The sequence below is a fragment of the Parasteatoda tepidariorum genome, chromosome X1 (genome assembly GCF_043381705.1).
Source record: "Parasteatoda tepidariorum isolate YZ-2023 chromosome X1, CAS_Ptep_4.0, whole genome shotgun sequence".
Classification (NCBI taxonomy): Eukaryota; Metazoa; Arthropoda; class Arachnida; order Araneae; family Theridiidae; genus Parasteatoda; species Parasteatoda tepidariorum.
The window spans coordinates 51467413-51484229 of NC_092214.1; the positions used below are offsets into that span (position 1 = coordinate 51467413).

Consider the following 16817-nt stretch of genomic DNA (forward strand, 5'->3'; position numbering starts at 1 on the left):
TTAAATTTAAAACGGTAAAGGCCAGTGCCAACTATGCAATATCCCACAAAAAGATATTCGTATAAATAATATATGCATACTTGCTTACTTGAAATACATTAACAAATTCGCATCTACTCACATCTAGTATGATAATAGCTTTTTTTTTACACATATTTTTGAAACTTTTTCGCAAAAAATTAGCTTACTGAGCAAAAAATTAGCTTATATGCAGTCTGAATATTTATAACCTATTTAAAAGAATTGTTGAGTAAATATTTTTAAAAAAATTATATTTTTGAAACTAAAAACCTAATTTTTTGTGTCTCAGCTACGAGCAATGCACTAAGTTTGCAAAAAAAAATATAAGGGGATCTTTATAAATACGTGTATAAGCTTATCGTATTAGACCTACTTAAAAAAAATTTAATACACTACATTTTAAGAAAAAACTAATTTCAATATTTCGAAACCTTGATAGCAAATTGTATTTAAAACAAATTTTAAGTGAAATGCTTTCAATAATATATGTGCACTTTGATAAAATACAAAAAATTAAACTTAAATTAAAGAATTTAAAAAAAAGTGACCACTATTTATTTAAAAAAAAGAAATTTCAAATTTTGAATTTTGAAAGCTATTATGAAGTAGAAAGTATTGTTAAACAAGTGAATTATTTAATATCTCACTAAATTTTTATTATTTTTCATAGAATTATATATGCGTAGATGATATTAAAAAGACTCTTAAACCTTGGAATAAAATTTTAAAGAAATAATATATCCGAAATAAAAGTTCACTTTTATATTTTTAACGACCTTCTTAATTAACATAATATTTGTCCTATTGATTAATATTTTTAAATTTGTTTGATGTTTTAAACATTTTAATTATTGTTTCAATTTTAAGAAATGATTAATATAATAAGCTATAATAACAACAAATACCGTAATAGTGCAACTTAGTTTCTTGCGTAAAAGTTTGAATGGGATCTACAAAACACGTAACAATTATTTTGATTTTTACACGATTATTTTCTAAAGGTGATTAAGCTGGATATTCCAGTTAAGACAATTGTTTGGAAACTATAGTTTATCCTTTACGATATTGGAATTGACACTAAAAGTCTCTAGAGTAACGTGTCACTTTATGTCCTTTAATGCAATTTGTCAATTGTCTTGACATCTCAAATTTTTCAGGACTGCCCACTCGGCTCTGGAGATTTTAGAGAAGAACAATGTTCAGCTTTCAATGGTAAAACGTTTGGATTTCCTGGAGTTGAAGTAAACGTGAAATGGGTGCCACATTATACTGGAAGTTAGTATACCGACTTTAAACCTCTCAAAAGCTTTCAATAATTTTGCCTTTAAAATTAAAATTTTTGCTTAAATTGGTCTGGGCTAGTTCTGTATGAAAATGTTAAGTAAATGCTTATAAATTTTCGAAGTTTTTTTTTTCCTTTAATCCATCTTTGTCAATTTCATGATTTGAATGACAATAATAAATGTAAATTATTTTTAACTTGAACGAAGTAAAGGAGATATAAAGTTGTTTTTTTTTAAATATATAAAACACTAGGCCTTTTCTTTTTCGAACTAAATGCGTAATTACCATACATATGTGACGTGACATAATTTCTTTGTAAATTCTGCAATAATTGTTTGAAAAATAGTTACATGTGATTAAGTATGTATAAGACCATATATGCAGATACTTGCTTCTGAGAACTCTATATTAAATCGTGTACAGTCTTAAAAACTAACCTTATATAACTTAGAAATCTAAGCTAAAGTGAAATCTCTATCTAAAAATATGTTTCTTTTATTTGAATAATTGAAGAGCTCAGAGAAAGAACACGTTAAATGACATTGTGAAAACTCTTAATTTTGCCTCTTACAGTTCAATATGAGCTGCTGTAAGTAAAAGAACACTAATTAATTCTGGCAAGGCTTTGTATTTAGTTTCCTAGCGTTTCTATTGGGGAGTGTCAAACCTTGGACCAATTTTCACTTTTTTTTTTTTCTTTTGCAGAACACAATATCAACTTAGAAATTTAGAGTAAAATATACTGTATATTTGTGTGTCAATATGTATTTTTTGTGAACGAATACTGCCGTACAATTCAGCAAAAAAAAATTCAAATAAGATTAATTAATCATAATTAAGTTACAACATAATGTATTTTTTTGGACCATTAAATTGTAAAATGTTGGAGAATATAAAAGACAACTTGTAAACACTCGTTTTAAGCTTTTGTTTTCTAGACTTGAAGAGTTGGATAATTATTCAATTATAACTTATTTTTAATATGTCTGTTAATAGCCAACTTAAGTTAAAATAAATGAAATGAATCTTAAACGAAATACCAAATAATATTTTCTTGGATAATTTCAAAAATGTGTGCTTTTATTAAAAATATATCCAGTTTCATTTTTCAACTATACTTCAATTGAAAAAATTACCTGATGTTATAAATATCAATCATATACACTAATGTAGATTTTTTTTGTGGAGAGCAAGTATTTCCTCTGGTTTAACATGCATTTCTAGGAAAAACACTCTATTTAACATTTTAAAGTTTTTTCTTTCAATAACACTTAACATGTTCTTCCACTGACATCAGAATGGAAACTCTTTTGAGTATAGTAACAAATTAACTTTTTTTAAACAAAATTTTCATTATAGTTGATCCTAAAGATAACTGCAAGCTTTACTGCAGAGCAGCTGGAACAGCAGCTTACTTTTTGTTAAAGGAAAAAGTAATCGATGGTACGACTTGCGGACCGGATACTTATGATATATGCATAAATGGAAAATGCATGGTATGCTTTTAAATATCGTTTTCCGATTTTCATTCATTTTTCCGATTAACTGATAATGTTGTTTAAAAATCACTTCATGGAATATAGAAGGGAAATAAATGTTTTAAATAATAATCAGAACATGTATGTTGCTTAATATCATGGTTTACTAAAAAAACTGTTTCTTCAACTGAAATATGAAAATTTAAATAAAGACTGAGTACTCGGACTTGCCACTGTTCCCAGTTGAACTAAGAACATACGTTTCGCAATTTTCGAAGAATATCTGTTCACATAGTGTATGTAGAGCATTTAAACATTTTTCTACTTAAACTTGCTAGAAAACAATATCGATCACAACGTAGGTTTAATTTCAGGGGAAGAGAAACGCCATAAGATGTCAAGAGATTCCACGGTTTTCTACCATACTTAACACATGAAATTAATTAATGGCTTTGTCAATAAGATATTTTATTAATATATACCTCAGCCTAAAATACTTAAGTATTAAATGCTCAAAAAGAATTTTACTGGCATGGCTTTCTTCCGCACTTTACACATGAAATTAATGAATGTATTTGTCAATAAAATATTTTGTCAATATATATCTGTGCCTAAAATACTTTATCAAAATTTCACAAAAAAACTATTTCTCGGCATGGTTTTCTCCCGTATTTGATACGTTAATTTAATTAATGTATTTGACAATAAAATATTTTGTCAATATATATCTGTGCCTAAAATACTTTATCAAAAGTTCACCAAAAAAAAACTATTTCTCAGCATGGTTTTCTCCCGCATTTGATACATTAAATTAATTAATTTATATGCCAATAAAATATTTTGTCAATATATATCTGTGCCTAAAATATTTTATCAAAAAATCACAAAAAAAACTATTTCTCCGCATGGTTTTCTCCCGCATTTGATACATTAAATTAATTAAAGTATTTGCCAGTAAAATATTTTGTCAATATATACTGTGCCTAAAATACTTTATCAAAAGTTCACAAAAAAAAACTATTTCTCCGCATGGTTTTCTCCCGCATTTGATACATTAAATTAATTAAAGTATTTGCCAATAAAATATTTTGTCAATATATATCTGTACCTGAAATATATTAGTATCAAATGTAGATAATAAAAAAATCTATTCATGTTCATGAAAATATCTGTGTATAACTACCATTTATTATTGTCTCTCTGACTTGGAGTCACAAAAGCATTGAAATTAATTCAATAACACAAATTTCATAACAAATTTAATAACATGAAATTTATTGAAATATTGCATTTTTGGCAAAGTTATTTACTTGCAACATAGGTAATTGAACTATGACATTTGTTTTGTTACAAATACCTGTTATCTTTTGGAAACAATTTATTTAATTTTTTTTATTGAATGAAATCATACACCCTTACAAAGCATTGTCTATTTTGCATTTATTTCTGACAGGCAGCAGGTTGTGATCATAAACTTAACTCTAAAGAAGTTACAGACGTTTGTGGTGTTTGCGGCGGAAATGGAACCAGCTGCCATGTGATTCGTGGAAAATTCACTGAAGTACAATACGGTAAGTTTATTATTGTTTGCTATCCAATTGTTCCAGATACCAAATTACTCAATTTAAAAGTGATACAAAACTTTCCCTGCCTAATAATTTATTTATTTTTTTTTCTAGCTGTAAGCAAAAGATTTTTTTTTTCTTACTAGCGCCATAACTCGCTAGAAAAAGACATCGTAATACACAACATAAACGCCTTATTTTGCTGTAAACAACAAAAAAGCAAACAATAGATTTAATGTTAGGATTTCTCAGTTATAAGTTATGCTACCCAATAAGTGATGACGATTAAATATTTTATGCAAATTACATACAAAACCGTACTTTTTTTCTGGTAAAAAGCAAAAATCCATAATTCTGATAATAAAAGCAAAATATGTGGTATTTAAAAACCATTCATTTGGTAATTTTTACTTTCCTGATATCGATTTACCGAAAATTCTGGTGTTAAAAACTGTAGTTCGTATTATCAAATATTTAGTTAAAAATATGAAACTGAAAAGTTAATTTTTCCGAATAAATAAATTAAACTTTTTGCCACGCTTTAAGGTATCATAATAAAATTACAAAATTTAACCACATTTATCAAATTTTGGTACATATTATAACACTATATTTAATGGCTAACTTAAGAAAAAATCATTACTGAAGCACTTCAGTAAGAATTACTGAACTTTTCGGTTTTCCCATAGAGAACATGGTAAATTTCATCAATTTCTAGTAATTTTGACCATATTTTTCTTCCCAAAGTTATAAGAAAACCCCTTTTTCAGGCAGACTTAGTTTTCGCCTTTTCAAGAATTAGAGCTTAACTCAAATTTGGTATTAAATATTAAAGAATATAGATTTCGTTATAGTGTATTACCAAAAATACTGTTTTACTAAATACTGTATTTGTTTTTAAACTAACTTACTAATCTTTTTAAGTAATATTAAATTTTTAACTTAATTAAAGACTAATACTTGCATATTAATACCAGGTATATTTTGTAAAGATATTGGTCAATCTATGAAAAAATCAACAACTATGTCACAAAAATTATATAAGTACATAATTTTTTACGTAATTCTTGTCGAAATGTATTAGACATATAAACCCTTTGAATACATATTAATTTAAAAAAGGAACATCAAAGACAAGATGTTTCGAAGTGCTTACACTCAGAAAAAAAGTATGGAAAAATTATAAGAATATGGTTAAACTTACCGTGTTTCTGGCTCTATAGGAACGCCAAGAAACTCGGTAATTTTTAAAGTAATGTTATGATTTACGATTATGATAAAATTAACAATAAAATATGGTCTTACAATATGTGATAAAATGTTTTAATTTTATCATTATATCAATTTAGAAATGCATAAAAACAATTTATTCAGATAAATTTACTTTACTGTTACGTAATTTTTTTTATTTGTGGTAATAGGAACTATTATTTTGAAAATTAAAATTTCTGGTAAATCGTTGAAATATGAAAGAAAAAATTACAAAATTAATGGATTAAATACCACATATTTTAATTTCATTAACCAGAATTATGTTTTTTTTCTCTAATGGAAATGTCATTACTATACAATAAGGTAGATTTACTAGAATTTTTTCTTTCTTCTACCTCAAATTAAAGAAACTATGCTTGTTATAATTCTATATTGATGATGGCAAAATAAAAATGAAACACCTTGGTAGAATAATATAAATTAGTCATATGTATTGGTACAGACTATTGCGTTAGATTGCTTTTATAAATAGACTAATAGAATAATTTTGCCATTATTACAATTTTCAAACTTAGTATTTGCTTCTTCCATTTAATGTCAATCGAGTTTATGCTGGAAACTAGGTTTCAAACAATTTTTTTTGTACTTTTAGAATTAGCCATAAAAATATATAATTTTAAAATTTTAACAGAAAAATTTTTATCTTTAAAAAAAATTAATTTAAAAGATTTGAGTTTTTTTCCTTTTTTATATTTTCCTCCTTTTTTCATATTGTAACAATATAAAATAATTATAACATCGTTTTATTTTAAATTTTAAAGCAGTGACTTAAATTACTTTGAATAACGTACTCATAACGTAATGATCAATTAATTTATTAAAATCCTTATTTCGATGCAAGAAATTTTAATTTATATTTGAAATTAGTTTAAATTCATATTCTGTTATTTTCTATTTAATCAATGAATAAATTTTCATTTTAATAAACAATGAGTTTTCATGAAAGAATATATATATATATTTTTTTTCACTACTTATTTTTGTCATGAAAACAGTCGTTTACTTGAAAGAGAATGCGTCGAAATTCCATTCTTGAAACTTAATTTTTAATGTACAACCAGTTTTAACCTTGGAATAAATATCTATCCTTCCATAAAAAAGTAAATACAGAAATCAGTAAACTTAGAAATCTTTTTTTTCTTCCTGAAACGCGTGAAAACTTTGCTTTAGAACAAATTTATAGAGATTCAGCGCGAATACATTTGGATATTTCCTATACATTTGCATGTTTCCTATTTTAGCAATTAATATCCTAAGAAATTAGTTTTATAGTTACGGCATACATTTATGTCTTAATTCAAGAATTGATATGCATATTTTTTATGTGACGATAATTTTTTTAATAAAATATTAGCTAATAATAGTTAAATTAAAAAAATCAGATTAATTGTTAAATTAAAAGTGCAGTCTAGATGGCAGCACCAGCTAGCATTAAAACAAAAGTTTTTATAAGAGTTTTTAATTTTTCCCTGTTTTTCCTTTTTATATTTCAGGATATAATGATGTAGTTATGATTCCAGCGGGAGCTAGTAATATTGATGTTATTCAATATGGTCATGAAAATAATTTAGATGACAACTACTTAGGTATGTTTAATTTATCGAAAAAATATTTTAATTTTTACTAAAAGTTTCATTATTCTATTTTAACTATTCAGTCATTAAAAAAGGAAAAAAAAACATGTGTATTTTTTATTATAATTTATTTGGTTATATTAATCTATCTTTTTCAAAGCACATAATAAAATAGAATTTTCTTTCAATTAGATATCAAAACAGACTATCTTCTATGGTGAAAATTAAAAATAGGTAACAAATGCAAATAAAAAAAAAATTCCTAAAACAAAAAACTATTATTTATTTAGAAGCATTAATTTTCATCTTTAACAAGCATTTGTTTTTCAAAAATAAAATTTTATTCTTGATTTAATAATATTAATACTCATGTTTAACAAAATCCTCAATGAAAATAATTTTTTCTTTTACAATTATTTCTAACCGGATGATAGTTAAAAAATAATAAAAATAAATAGCAATTTTTATACAAGACTCGCATACATATTTTGTTCTCATATTCCATGAATTGAAATATGAGATCATAAATACAAGGGAAACAGCGCGGGGGCGAACTGTCTAGGTAGTTATTTTATATATATAATACTCTTATTATTTTTATTTGCAATATTGAATGTTTGTTAACAATTATCCATGAGCAAAAGTAATATCTAGCAAACAAAATCTATGGCACTTTATAGCCAAGATTTTCCTTCATCCCAGATAATTAATTGCCTATATTTTACATGAGATATCCCGATTTAATCCTACGACTTCTTCTCATTTCCTCCTTCGTAAAATCATAACTCACTTTTGATCAAAACGCACCCCCAACTGCTTTGTGCACATTTAAATGATAAATGCTGAAAATAACGATCAATATATTCAAATAAAAGTAGCTCACGGTGACGCTCATCGCCCACCATAATTCACAATGTGGAACACTGCTCATGAACATTTTTTTTAAAAAATACTACTACTTTGACTGCAATACTAAATAAAATATATAATTTACAAAAATGGATAATTTTCGTAATTTAACTAAGAATATTAAAGCCTAATTATAAATTTTTGACTCTTTCATGTTGCAAGTTTTAAGAAAAGCATATATTTTTCTTCGGCTTCATATTAAATCAGAATAACGATTACGCATTATTATGGTTAATATTTTGATTTTCAAAAATAATAAAGTAATGCTATCGGACAACTTATAAACTTATTTACCAGCTTTCATTATCAAAATAACTTCTGCATAAAAGAACAGCTTTTGCTTCAAAAGGTAACTTTCTGAGAAGTGTAATAAAAAATTACATTAAATTATAATTATTAAAATTAATAAATAAAAATAAATTTATACTACAAGAGCGCAAGATTTATTAGAAAAAAATACATACTACTGAAAAAAAAGCCTTATGAGTCATTAGTATTTAAACACTGATTGGGTTATATTAATTTGGCATTTACCTTATTTCCTCCAGTTTATTTAATTAAAATAGAAAAAACAGTAACTGCAATAAATAAAGGGAGAATCAAATATGCGTTGTTAAATTTTGCTCACTCTATTTCATATTAGTATGGAAAATGAATTAGATATTACTTTACTATATCTTTATAGGATTTATTTTTCTACATCGGATGCCTTATAATCTTTTAGTAATAAGTATGTGGCGAACACCTTAAGTAACTTAGTTCTCTGCTGCTGGAGACATATTTTAGCCCAGAGAGTCAATCTGTCAACCTTATGACCGACTGAACAGGGTTAGAATCCCAGCGGTGACACCGCAAAATTTTCTCCATTCCTCCAACGCCCATTTATTCCAAAGAGGAGTTATTAGTGTCCTGCCCTCCTCAATTGGTAACCTTGGAATAAAAATACGAAATTCTCATTCACGCATAGATGGCAGCACCACAAAACTGCTTGTTACGGACTTAAATATTTAATCTGTTAAGGTTTTAAGTGTAAGAGATGATGAGAAAAAAAGTGCTAAAACTAAACTTTTGCATTGTTGCACAGCTTAACATAAAAGAGTCTAATATTTCTCAAATCTCACGATGGATGGTACCACTAGATATACTAGTGAAGTCTTTTCTCACGATTCCCTTCGACAAAACACAACTCAACCACAACCTTTCTCTAATGTTCATTACTTAACGAAAAGCCTAACATAACGTAACTCCAATATTCAGTTAAATTTAACTTTTTCGGTTTTGAAGCCAGGTTAGTTTCATATAGTTACAAAGCCGTATAGTTTTGTAATAAATTTTTTTTTTTACCATACCAGTTGTAAATGGCTTCAAACCCGTAAAATTAAAGAATTGCTCCCAATCGTAGTTTATTGCTGCCATGCGTTTTACCATAATTACAGAATGAAGATTTTGTATTGTTGAAAAAATGGTATTAATTAATTGTATTTGTGAAATGTAGTTTCTTTTTTTATAGCACTGTGCATATCCCTTCTCGTGTCTTTTTTTTATTCTATATGATGCATAAAAAATCTTAAGATATTTATAATTCGCAATGCAATAAAATTTGTCTTTAAAGCATGCAGCTCAAAAATATATTTATAATTAAATATCTGTTTTCAGCTTTGGTAGGATCAAATCATAAATATCTTTTGAATGGGAACTATATGATATCAATGTTTCCTAAAAGCATTCAGTATGCCAGTTCCCTGATAGATTACTCTGGTTCTCATACTGCAGTTGAACGAATCAACGCATCCAAAAGATTAGAAGATGATTTATATGTTCAGGTATGCATTTTTAATTTTTTCAAGTTCTTGTGGTTTATGTCTTTAATTCACAAAAAAACTGTAAATTTTTTATTAAAATGAATCAGGTAGTCACTGTAGCCCGTTACAGAGAGAGGTTCATAAGTACACAAAAAAATTAAAATTAAGTGAATAAGTGCACATCACATTTTAGTTTAATCAAAATTTAATATTAAAAACGAAATTTAATTCAAATTTTCAAAATTTAATTTTATAAGATTGTTTTAAATACATATTCCATTAAGCGAATAATAATTGCATTAATGAACAAGTATTTCTTGGTTTAGTTTATTTATTAAAAAAAAAGAACCTAAACAAATTTTCGTGCAGTGGTTCCTTTTATCAATATGTCCAGTTATCATTTACATTACGTTTACAGGGTGACCAAAAAGTATGCATATTGTCAAATATCTCGAGAAATGCTCATAGGATCCAAATCTTATCATTTTTTAATTCAATGTTTGTTTATTAAGATATTTGACTGAGTATACATACATTTCGAATATGTTGCATATGTTTGAGAATCGAGCGTTCTTTGGCTTTTAATTTAAAAAATTTGCATGCTAGGTTTATTTTTTAATCATTTCAATAAAAAGACTTACTTATAAATTTAATATAACACATTTATTATTCATAGTTTGCTTACATTACATTAACATTTATGCTAATATTAAATAAAGCATTTTTTATTCCTTTTGAAATACAGTATGGTGGCATATTTTATAAGCCTCAATAAATAAATATTTAAAATATATGTTAATGAAATACTTGAATTATTATTTAAAGGTACAATTAAAATTAAGAAAATTTAATGAGATTTTACAATAGACAATTTTTATAAATGGATTTTTTCAAAGATTGTTGTTAAGACTTGAAATTTTTATGCATACATTCTATTGCTGGTTTTATAAAATCAGACTCATAATAGTTGAAAATTCCGTATTTAAAAATACGTATATCTAAATGAAATTGTAAAATGTAAAAATGATAAGAAATTTTATAAGAGAATGCATGCATGTAACTGCAAATCATGGTTTATAAAATTTATTTTTAACGTTGTCAATTAAAAATTACTATACAACAAAATTACTATTTGTTTCTTTATCGGGAAAAGATAAAAAGCAACCACAGAAAATTAGAAGTTCTGACGAATTAATTTTTGTTTCGCTTAGGAAGATGTGTATAATTAAATTTTCTAAATTTATATAATATTTACATGTGCGTATTTCTTAAAAACTCGAAAAATTCATTAATAGAAAGGAATGTTTTTAAAAAAAGTTAGTGAGAATCCACTATAAAATTCGGCTTATGATTTTTACTCACTAACTGTTATATTTTAGTATATTATCTCATTATCTAGACATGTCTCGGTAAGCTATAATGCCTTTATTTTTGTAATAATCAGAAAATTGGATAGAACTCCTCGTCTTCTTCGCTTAACTTGTTTGCTGTTTTTCTCTGCTTTGTATGGGGAAGAGGGAATATGCAGGAATATACAAATAAAAAATAATGTGAAAATAATATGCATAGAAAAATAATAAAATAATATGCATAGAATATGGAAATAAAAAATAATAATTTGCAAAAAAAAATTATCAATGAAAATACCACTATGTAATTTCCTAAAATATCATAGTAGTTTTCTTAAAAGTTCAATATTCTGTTTGGAACAGTTAGCAGAGTTTTTATTGCTTAAAAAATTGAATAAATAAAATTAAACTCTTTTTTGTATACTTATAATTTTTAAGCACTTCTAATTAGCACTAAAAAGTAATTTCCAGTGACGTATTAGTAGACCAGTGAAGTATGCTTATTTGAATCTTTTTTCCTATTTATAACAGGTACTAACCGTTGGTAGTTTACATCCTCCATCCATATCATATGAATACACAATTTCAGTGCATAAACAAATACATTATCGATGGAAATTAGAAGAAAACTTTTCTCCGTGTAACAGTGTTTGCCAAGGTGATACATGTTTTGCATTACATTCTTATCAGTAATTTTCATTTTCCATTATTCCGAATTGCTCACTATTCTTATACATGCAATTCCACGCACATTATCATTATAGGAATTGACTTTAATTTTAAACTTAATCGCAATGAAAAACCAAATGTGGGTTTTTCTTATTAACTTAATATAGAGAGGATAGATTGTTTTGTTTTGTCTTTAGTCAATTATATCAGGTTCTTTTTTCCCAATGCCCACCTGGGGAATGACCTTTCGTCAACACAGGCATCTGAAGGGCAGATTCGTTAGCCACTCTTTCAGGGGTACCATATTATGTTAGCCAACGTATCTCCCACAGTAAGGACAGATAGTACAGAGAATGGAAGTACATCCTTGGAAGCTTATGGAGAGTGGAAGTATGCCTTGCCCGGGATTTGAACCCAGAACCTTTCTGATGCATGTCCAGTTACTTGATACTTACGCAGTCCGGTCGGTGAATCGTAGATGGCTAAAAATTCAAACTGCTCCCTCAAAATGTAGATTTAACTTGCTGTTGTTGTTGTAGTTAATTTACGTCGCACTAGAGCTGCACAATAGGCTATTGCCGACGGTCTGAGAAATATCCCTGAGGATGATCCGAAGACATGCCATCATAATTTTGATCCTCTGCAGAGGGGATGGAACCCCCGCTTCGGTAGTCCGACGACCTGCACGCGAAGTCGAGCACTTTACGGTAGAACAGTTTAACGAGGACCAATACCGCACACCCTCAGTCCCCATGCAGACTGATCCAATTGGTGCTTGCCAGGGATGCTTGACTTCGGTGATCTGCTGGGAACCGTGTCTTAACGATCAGTTCACTGCAGTACTAGATGGAAATCAAAAGCATAAAATAGAGTATATTTGCAACAACCTTTTTAGATGTTAAATTGAACCATATGCCCACTCAAATTGAACGCTAACATTGTGTAGAATAGACTATTTTTCATCACAATGTGTTTCATCTAGGAAGCGCGTTGAAATTGCATCAAATTTGAACGATATGTTTCAACGAGTTTCAATTTTTAAAGAGCTTTACATGCAAGATTTAAAGAGATAGACTATGAAAATGATATTCACTCTACTTCCTTTATTTAACATAGTGGTTTTGTGATAGTGTTCATATAATAATTTAATTTTTAATATACAAGAGGGAACTCAAAAAAGCAAACCGAGAGCGAGCTGCCATTCGTAGCCGTATTATAGTTCTCCCGCTACATGGGGTTAGTCAGCTGAGGCATCCGTTACAAATCAGCTCACAAATAAGCTGCCGCATCCGTTTTTAGGTTTACGTTTTAACGTAGTGTTGTGTTTTTTGTTCTGTTATTTTGTTCCATTGCGAATTCGTTATACAAATTTATCCCTTTGGCGTAGATGGCTTTTAAATATATTTTTTTCTGACGCTCTAATTAAAAATAAAAGTAGATTTTGGTTTTGTTTTTTTAATTGTAAAAACAGTCTAATAGTTACTAAAAATATGCTAAATTCTCGGAATTATATTTGTTCTAAAATATAAAATCTAAGAAAAGCTGCTTTTAAAAAATTTTTTTTCATCCATATTCAAAAATTTATCTGTAATTGATTTTGTAACTTAAAAATTTTAATAATGAATAACTGTTTCTTTTACATCTAAATAACTGCAAATAAGTTCAAATTCTTTAAAAAAAATATTGTTTAGAAGTGAACTATGTAGATCGTATCTTTAAAATTCGATTTTTCGGGGACAATTCAACCGATTTCTCTCAAGTTTTATATTTTGCCATTTAATATTGCAATCTTTAGAATGGTGTCAAAAATGTGTGACTTAAGATTCGAAAGTTTTTCAACTATTATTAAATAAGGGAATACAAAACAATATTTATTAAAAATTATAATTTGTGTGGAAATATTTTTGGAAAAACGAATTTTATAACTGCAAGCAAAACTTTTTCAATTCGTTTAAAACGTTCTCGAGGTATAGTGAAATTTTCAAAAAGTAAAATTTAAGGGGTCCAAACTGTAGATTGTTCTCCTGACTAAATTATTTGGGACCATATTTCTCCAATTGCGGCTACCCCCTATATTTTAGGGGTCAGAAATCCAAATCTGTCGAAAAAAGGTCTGTTCAGAGATAGTGCGATTTTGTGTTTGACTTAAAACATCGTCTGCTCTAATTAATTAGCATATTTGAGATTATACCCTTTCGAACCTTTAAGATTGAGTTCTTGAACTTGATCATCCAATCATTAGATCAAAAGTTATTTATCTTGCCTACCATTTTTTGTTTTGCGCACCACAGGATGAGCATATTATAATTTATACTAAGTGAGACATGTCTGTTATTGCTTGATTTATATTCGCAGTAATTACATTATTATGAACATTTTATGTGCCTGACATCACACTTATTAGTATTTTTGTTCATCGAGGTTATAGGCGAGCAGTACAGGAAGGCCATCTGTATCGATAGAACAAATGGAAATATGGTCAATGATCCCTTTTGCCTTGATTTGGAACGACCTATGCATGAAGCTAAAGTCTGCAACAATGGGTGCATTCTGAAGTAAATTATATTACTGTTATTTAAAGCACATTTTTCTTACTGCGAAATTTTAACTTTGACAATTATGCAGGGTATAGAGAACAATTTAAAAGACATATATGCTTCACAATAATAAAGCCAAAAATATGTATTCGAGTTGCATATGTAATTCTGATTTATAAATTTTTCGTAATTTTTACTATGATATTTTTCATTCATTTTGGTAGAGCAGAACGGCCAGAATCTCACCTCATGGAGGTGGTTGCTTATCAAGCTCCGACCACATCCTACCAATTTTTTAGTGTAGTATTTGCATTATATTTACAAAATTTTTCTGTTGAGTCGGATTCGTTGGCTTATTGTATTGTTAAGATTTCTTATTTACTGCACATTTAAAGTCTGATTATACGAGAAATGAGGCATAACTGATCTAGACTTTATTGCATTTATCAGTATACACCGAAGAGTCATCACATTATGACCACCCTGCTAATAACATATAGGACCACCTTTAGCCCTCNAATTACATTATTATGAACATTTTATGTGCCTGACATCACACTTATTAGTATTTTTGTTCATCGAGGTTATAGGCGAACAGTACAGGAAGGCCATCTGTATCGATAGAACAAATGGAAATATGGTCAATGATCCCTTTTGCCTTGATTTGGAACGACCTATGCATGAAGCTAAAGTCTGCAACAATGGGTGCATTCTGAAGTAAATTATATTACTGTTATTTAAAGCACATTTTTCTTACTGCGAAATTTTAACTTTGACAATTATGCAGGGTATAGAGAACAACCTAAAAGACATATATGCTTCTCAATAATAAAGCCAAAAATATGTATTCGAGTTGCATATGTAATTCTGATTTATAAATTTTTCTTAATTTTTACTGTGATATTTTTCACTCATTTTGGTAGAGCAGAACGGCCAGAATCTCACTTCGTGGAGGTGGTTGCATATCAAGCTCCAACCACATCCTACAAATTTTTTAGTGCAGTATTTGCATTATATTTACAAAATTTTTCCGTTGAGTCGGATTCGTTGGCCTATTGTATTGTTAAGATTTCTTATTTACTGCACATTTAAAGTCTGATTATAGGAGAAATGAGGCATAACTGATCTAGACTTTATTGCATTTATCAATATACACCGAAGAGCCATTACATTATGACCACCCTGCTAATAACATATAGGACCACCTTTAGCCCTCAAAACTGCTAGCACCGTGACATTGATTCCACAAGATGCTGAAAGGTAGTGTGAGGTATCTGGTACCAAGCGCTCACCAAATGGTTCTGCAATTCCCTCACATTGCGAGGTGGTAGCGTGGCAGCACGAATTTGGTTTTCCAAGTAGGACCACTAATGCTCTATTGGATTAAGGTCAGTTGAATTTGGGGGCCAAGACATGACTTGAAAGTCACTGGAATGTTCCTCGAACCAATCCATGACGATTCGACCCTTATGACATGGTACATTATCCTGTTGGTAAACACCATCCCCCGCAGGAAAAACTATTGCCATGAATGGGTGAACCTGGTCTGCAACTATGTTCAAGTAGCTTACAGACTTCATGAATTGTTCTATAAGGATTAGTGGTCCTAATGTGCCCCATGAAAGCATTGTTCCTGGGAGAGAAACCATGAAAACCTGGGCGAGCCCATTGTTGTAGATGGAGGGTGGTCATAATGTAATGACTCTTCGGTGTAGAGCTTCATGTTCGCATGCTTTATTCCAAACCATTGTCACAAGTTTGACACACCTTTCCACTGGGAGTTATTAGTGAAGGATTAGGATAAATTCGAAATCTAAGTAAAGATGATATTAAATCACTCATTACTTATGACACTACACCCATTGGAGAAATATGAAAGTTTTCTAGTTACTTTCATGCTGAGGAAAGACATGTCCAGCTTGTGACAGAGGCTTTGAATACATCTACTGTCATGAAACTAGTAACCGTTATATCCAAGCAACACTAAAGTCTAGATCAGGTATGCCTCATTTCGCTGTAAAATAAGACTTCAAATGTGTAGTAGATACAAAAACTTAAGCTTAACAATACAGCAAGCCTCCCTTAAAAGTCCTTGTAAATGGGTGTAAATATAATATAAATCCCATACTGAAAAATTGGATGGTTGGTTGAGTAGTGTGTGGATGGAACTCATTGGGTAATCACTTCTACATGGTGAGTTCTAAGTAGTTGCGTATAAATTACGATGAAAATGCTCGATGTAATGTTTTTGTCGAAAACATTGCGCGCACGTAAAAAATTAAGATTATTGATCAGAATTTAATGTATATATAGGTTATTTAAACCTTAAAATAAGCACGCAAAAAAACTAACTCATG

The 16817-nt window shown here is 28.6% G+C and overlaps 1 protein-coding gene across 1 annotated transcript in view; it reads left to right on the forward strand.

The window, feature by feature from the left end:
* LOC107443755 (A disintegrin and metalloproteinase with thrombospondin motifs 9) overlaps nt 1-16817 on the forward strand; it is a 335002-nt gene that overhangs the window by 286699 nt on the left and 31486 nt on the right. Inside the window, exons 13-19 of the mRNA XM_043044658.2 lie at nt 1179-1296; nt 2665-2801; nt 4237-4354; nt 7114-7206; nt 9760-9926; nt 11786-11912; nt 14352-14478. Coding sequence (XP_042900592.1) covers nt 1179-1296; nt 2665-2801; nt 4237-4354; nt 7114-7206; nt 9760-9926; nt 11786-11912; nt 14352-14478 — 887 coding nt within the window. The remainder of the gene's footprint in view (nt 1-1178; nt 1297-2664; nt 2802-4236; nt 4355-7113; nt 7207-9759; nt 9927-11785; nt 11913-14351; nt 14479-16817) is intronic.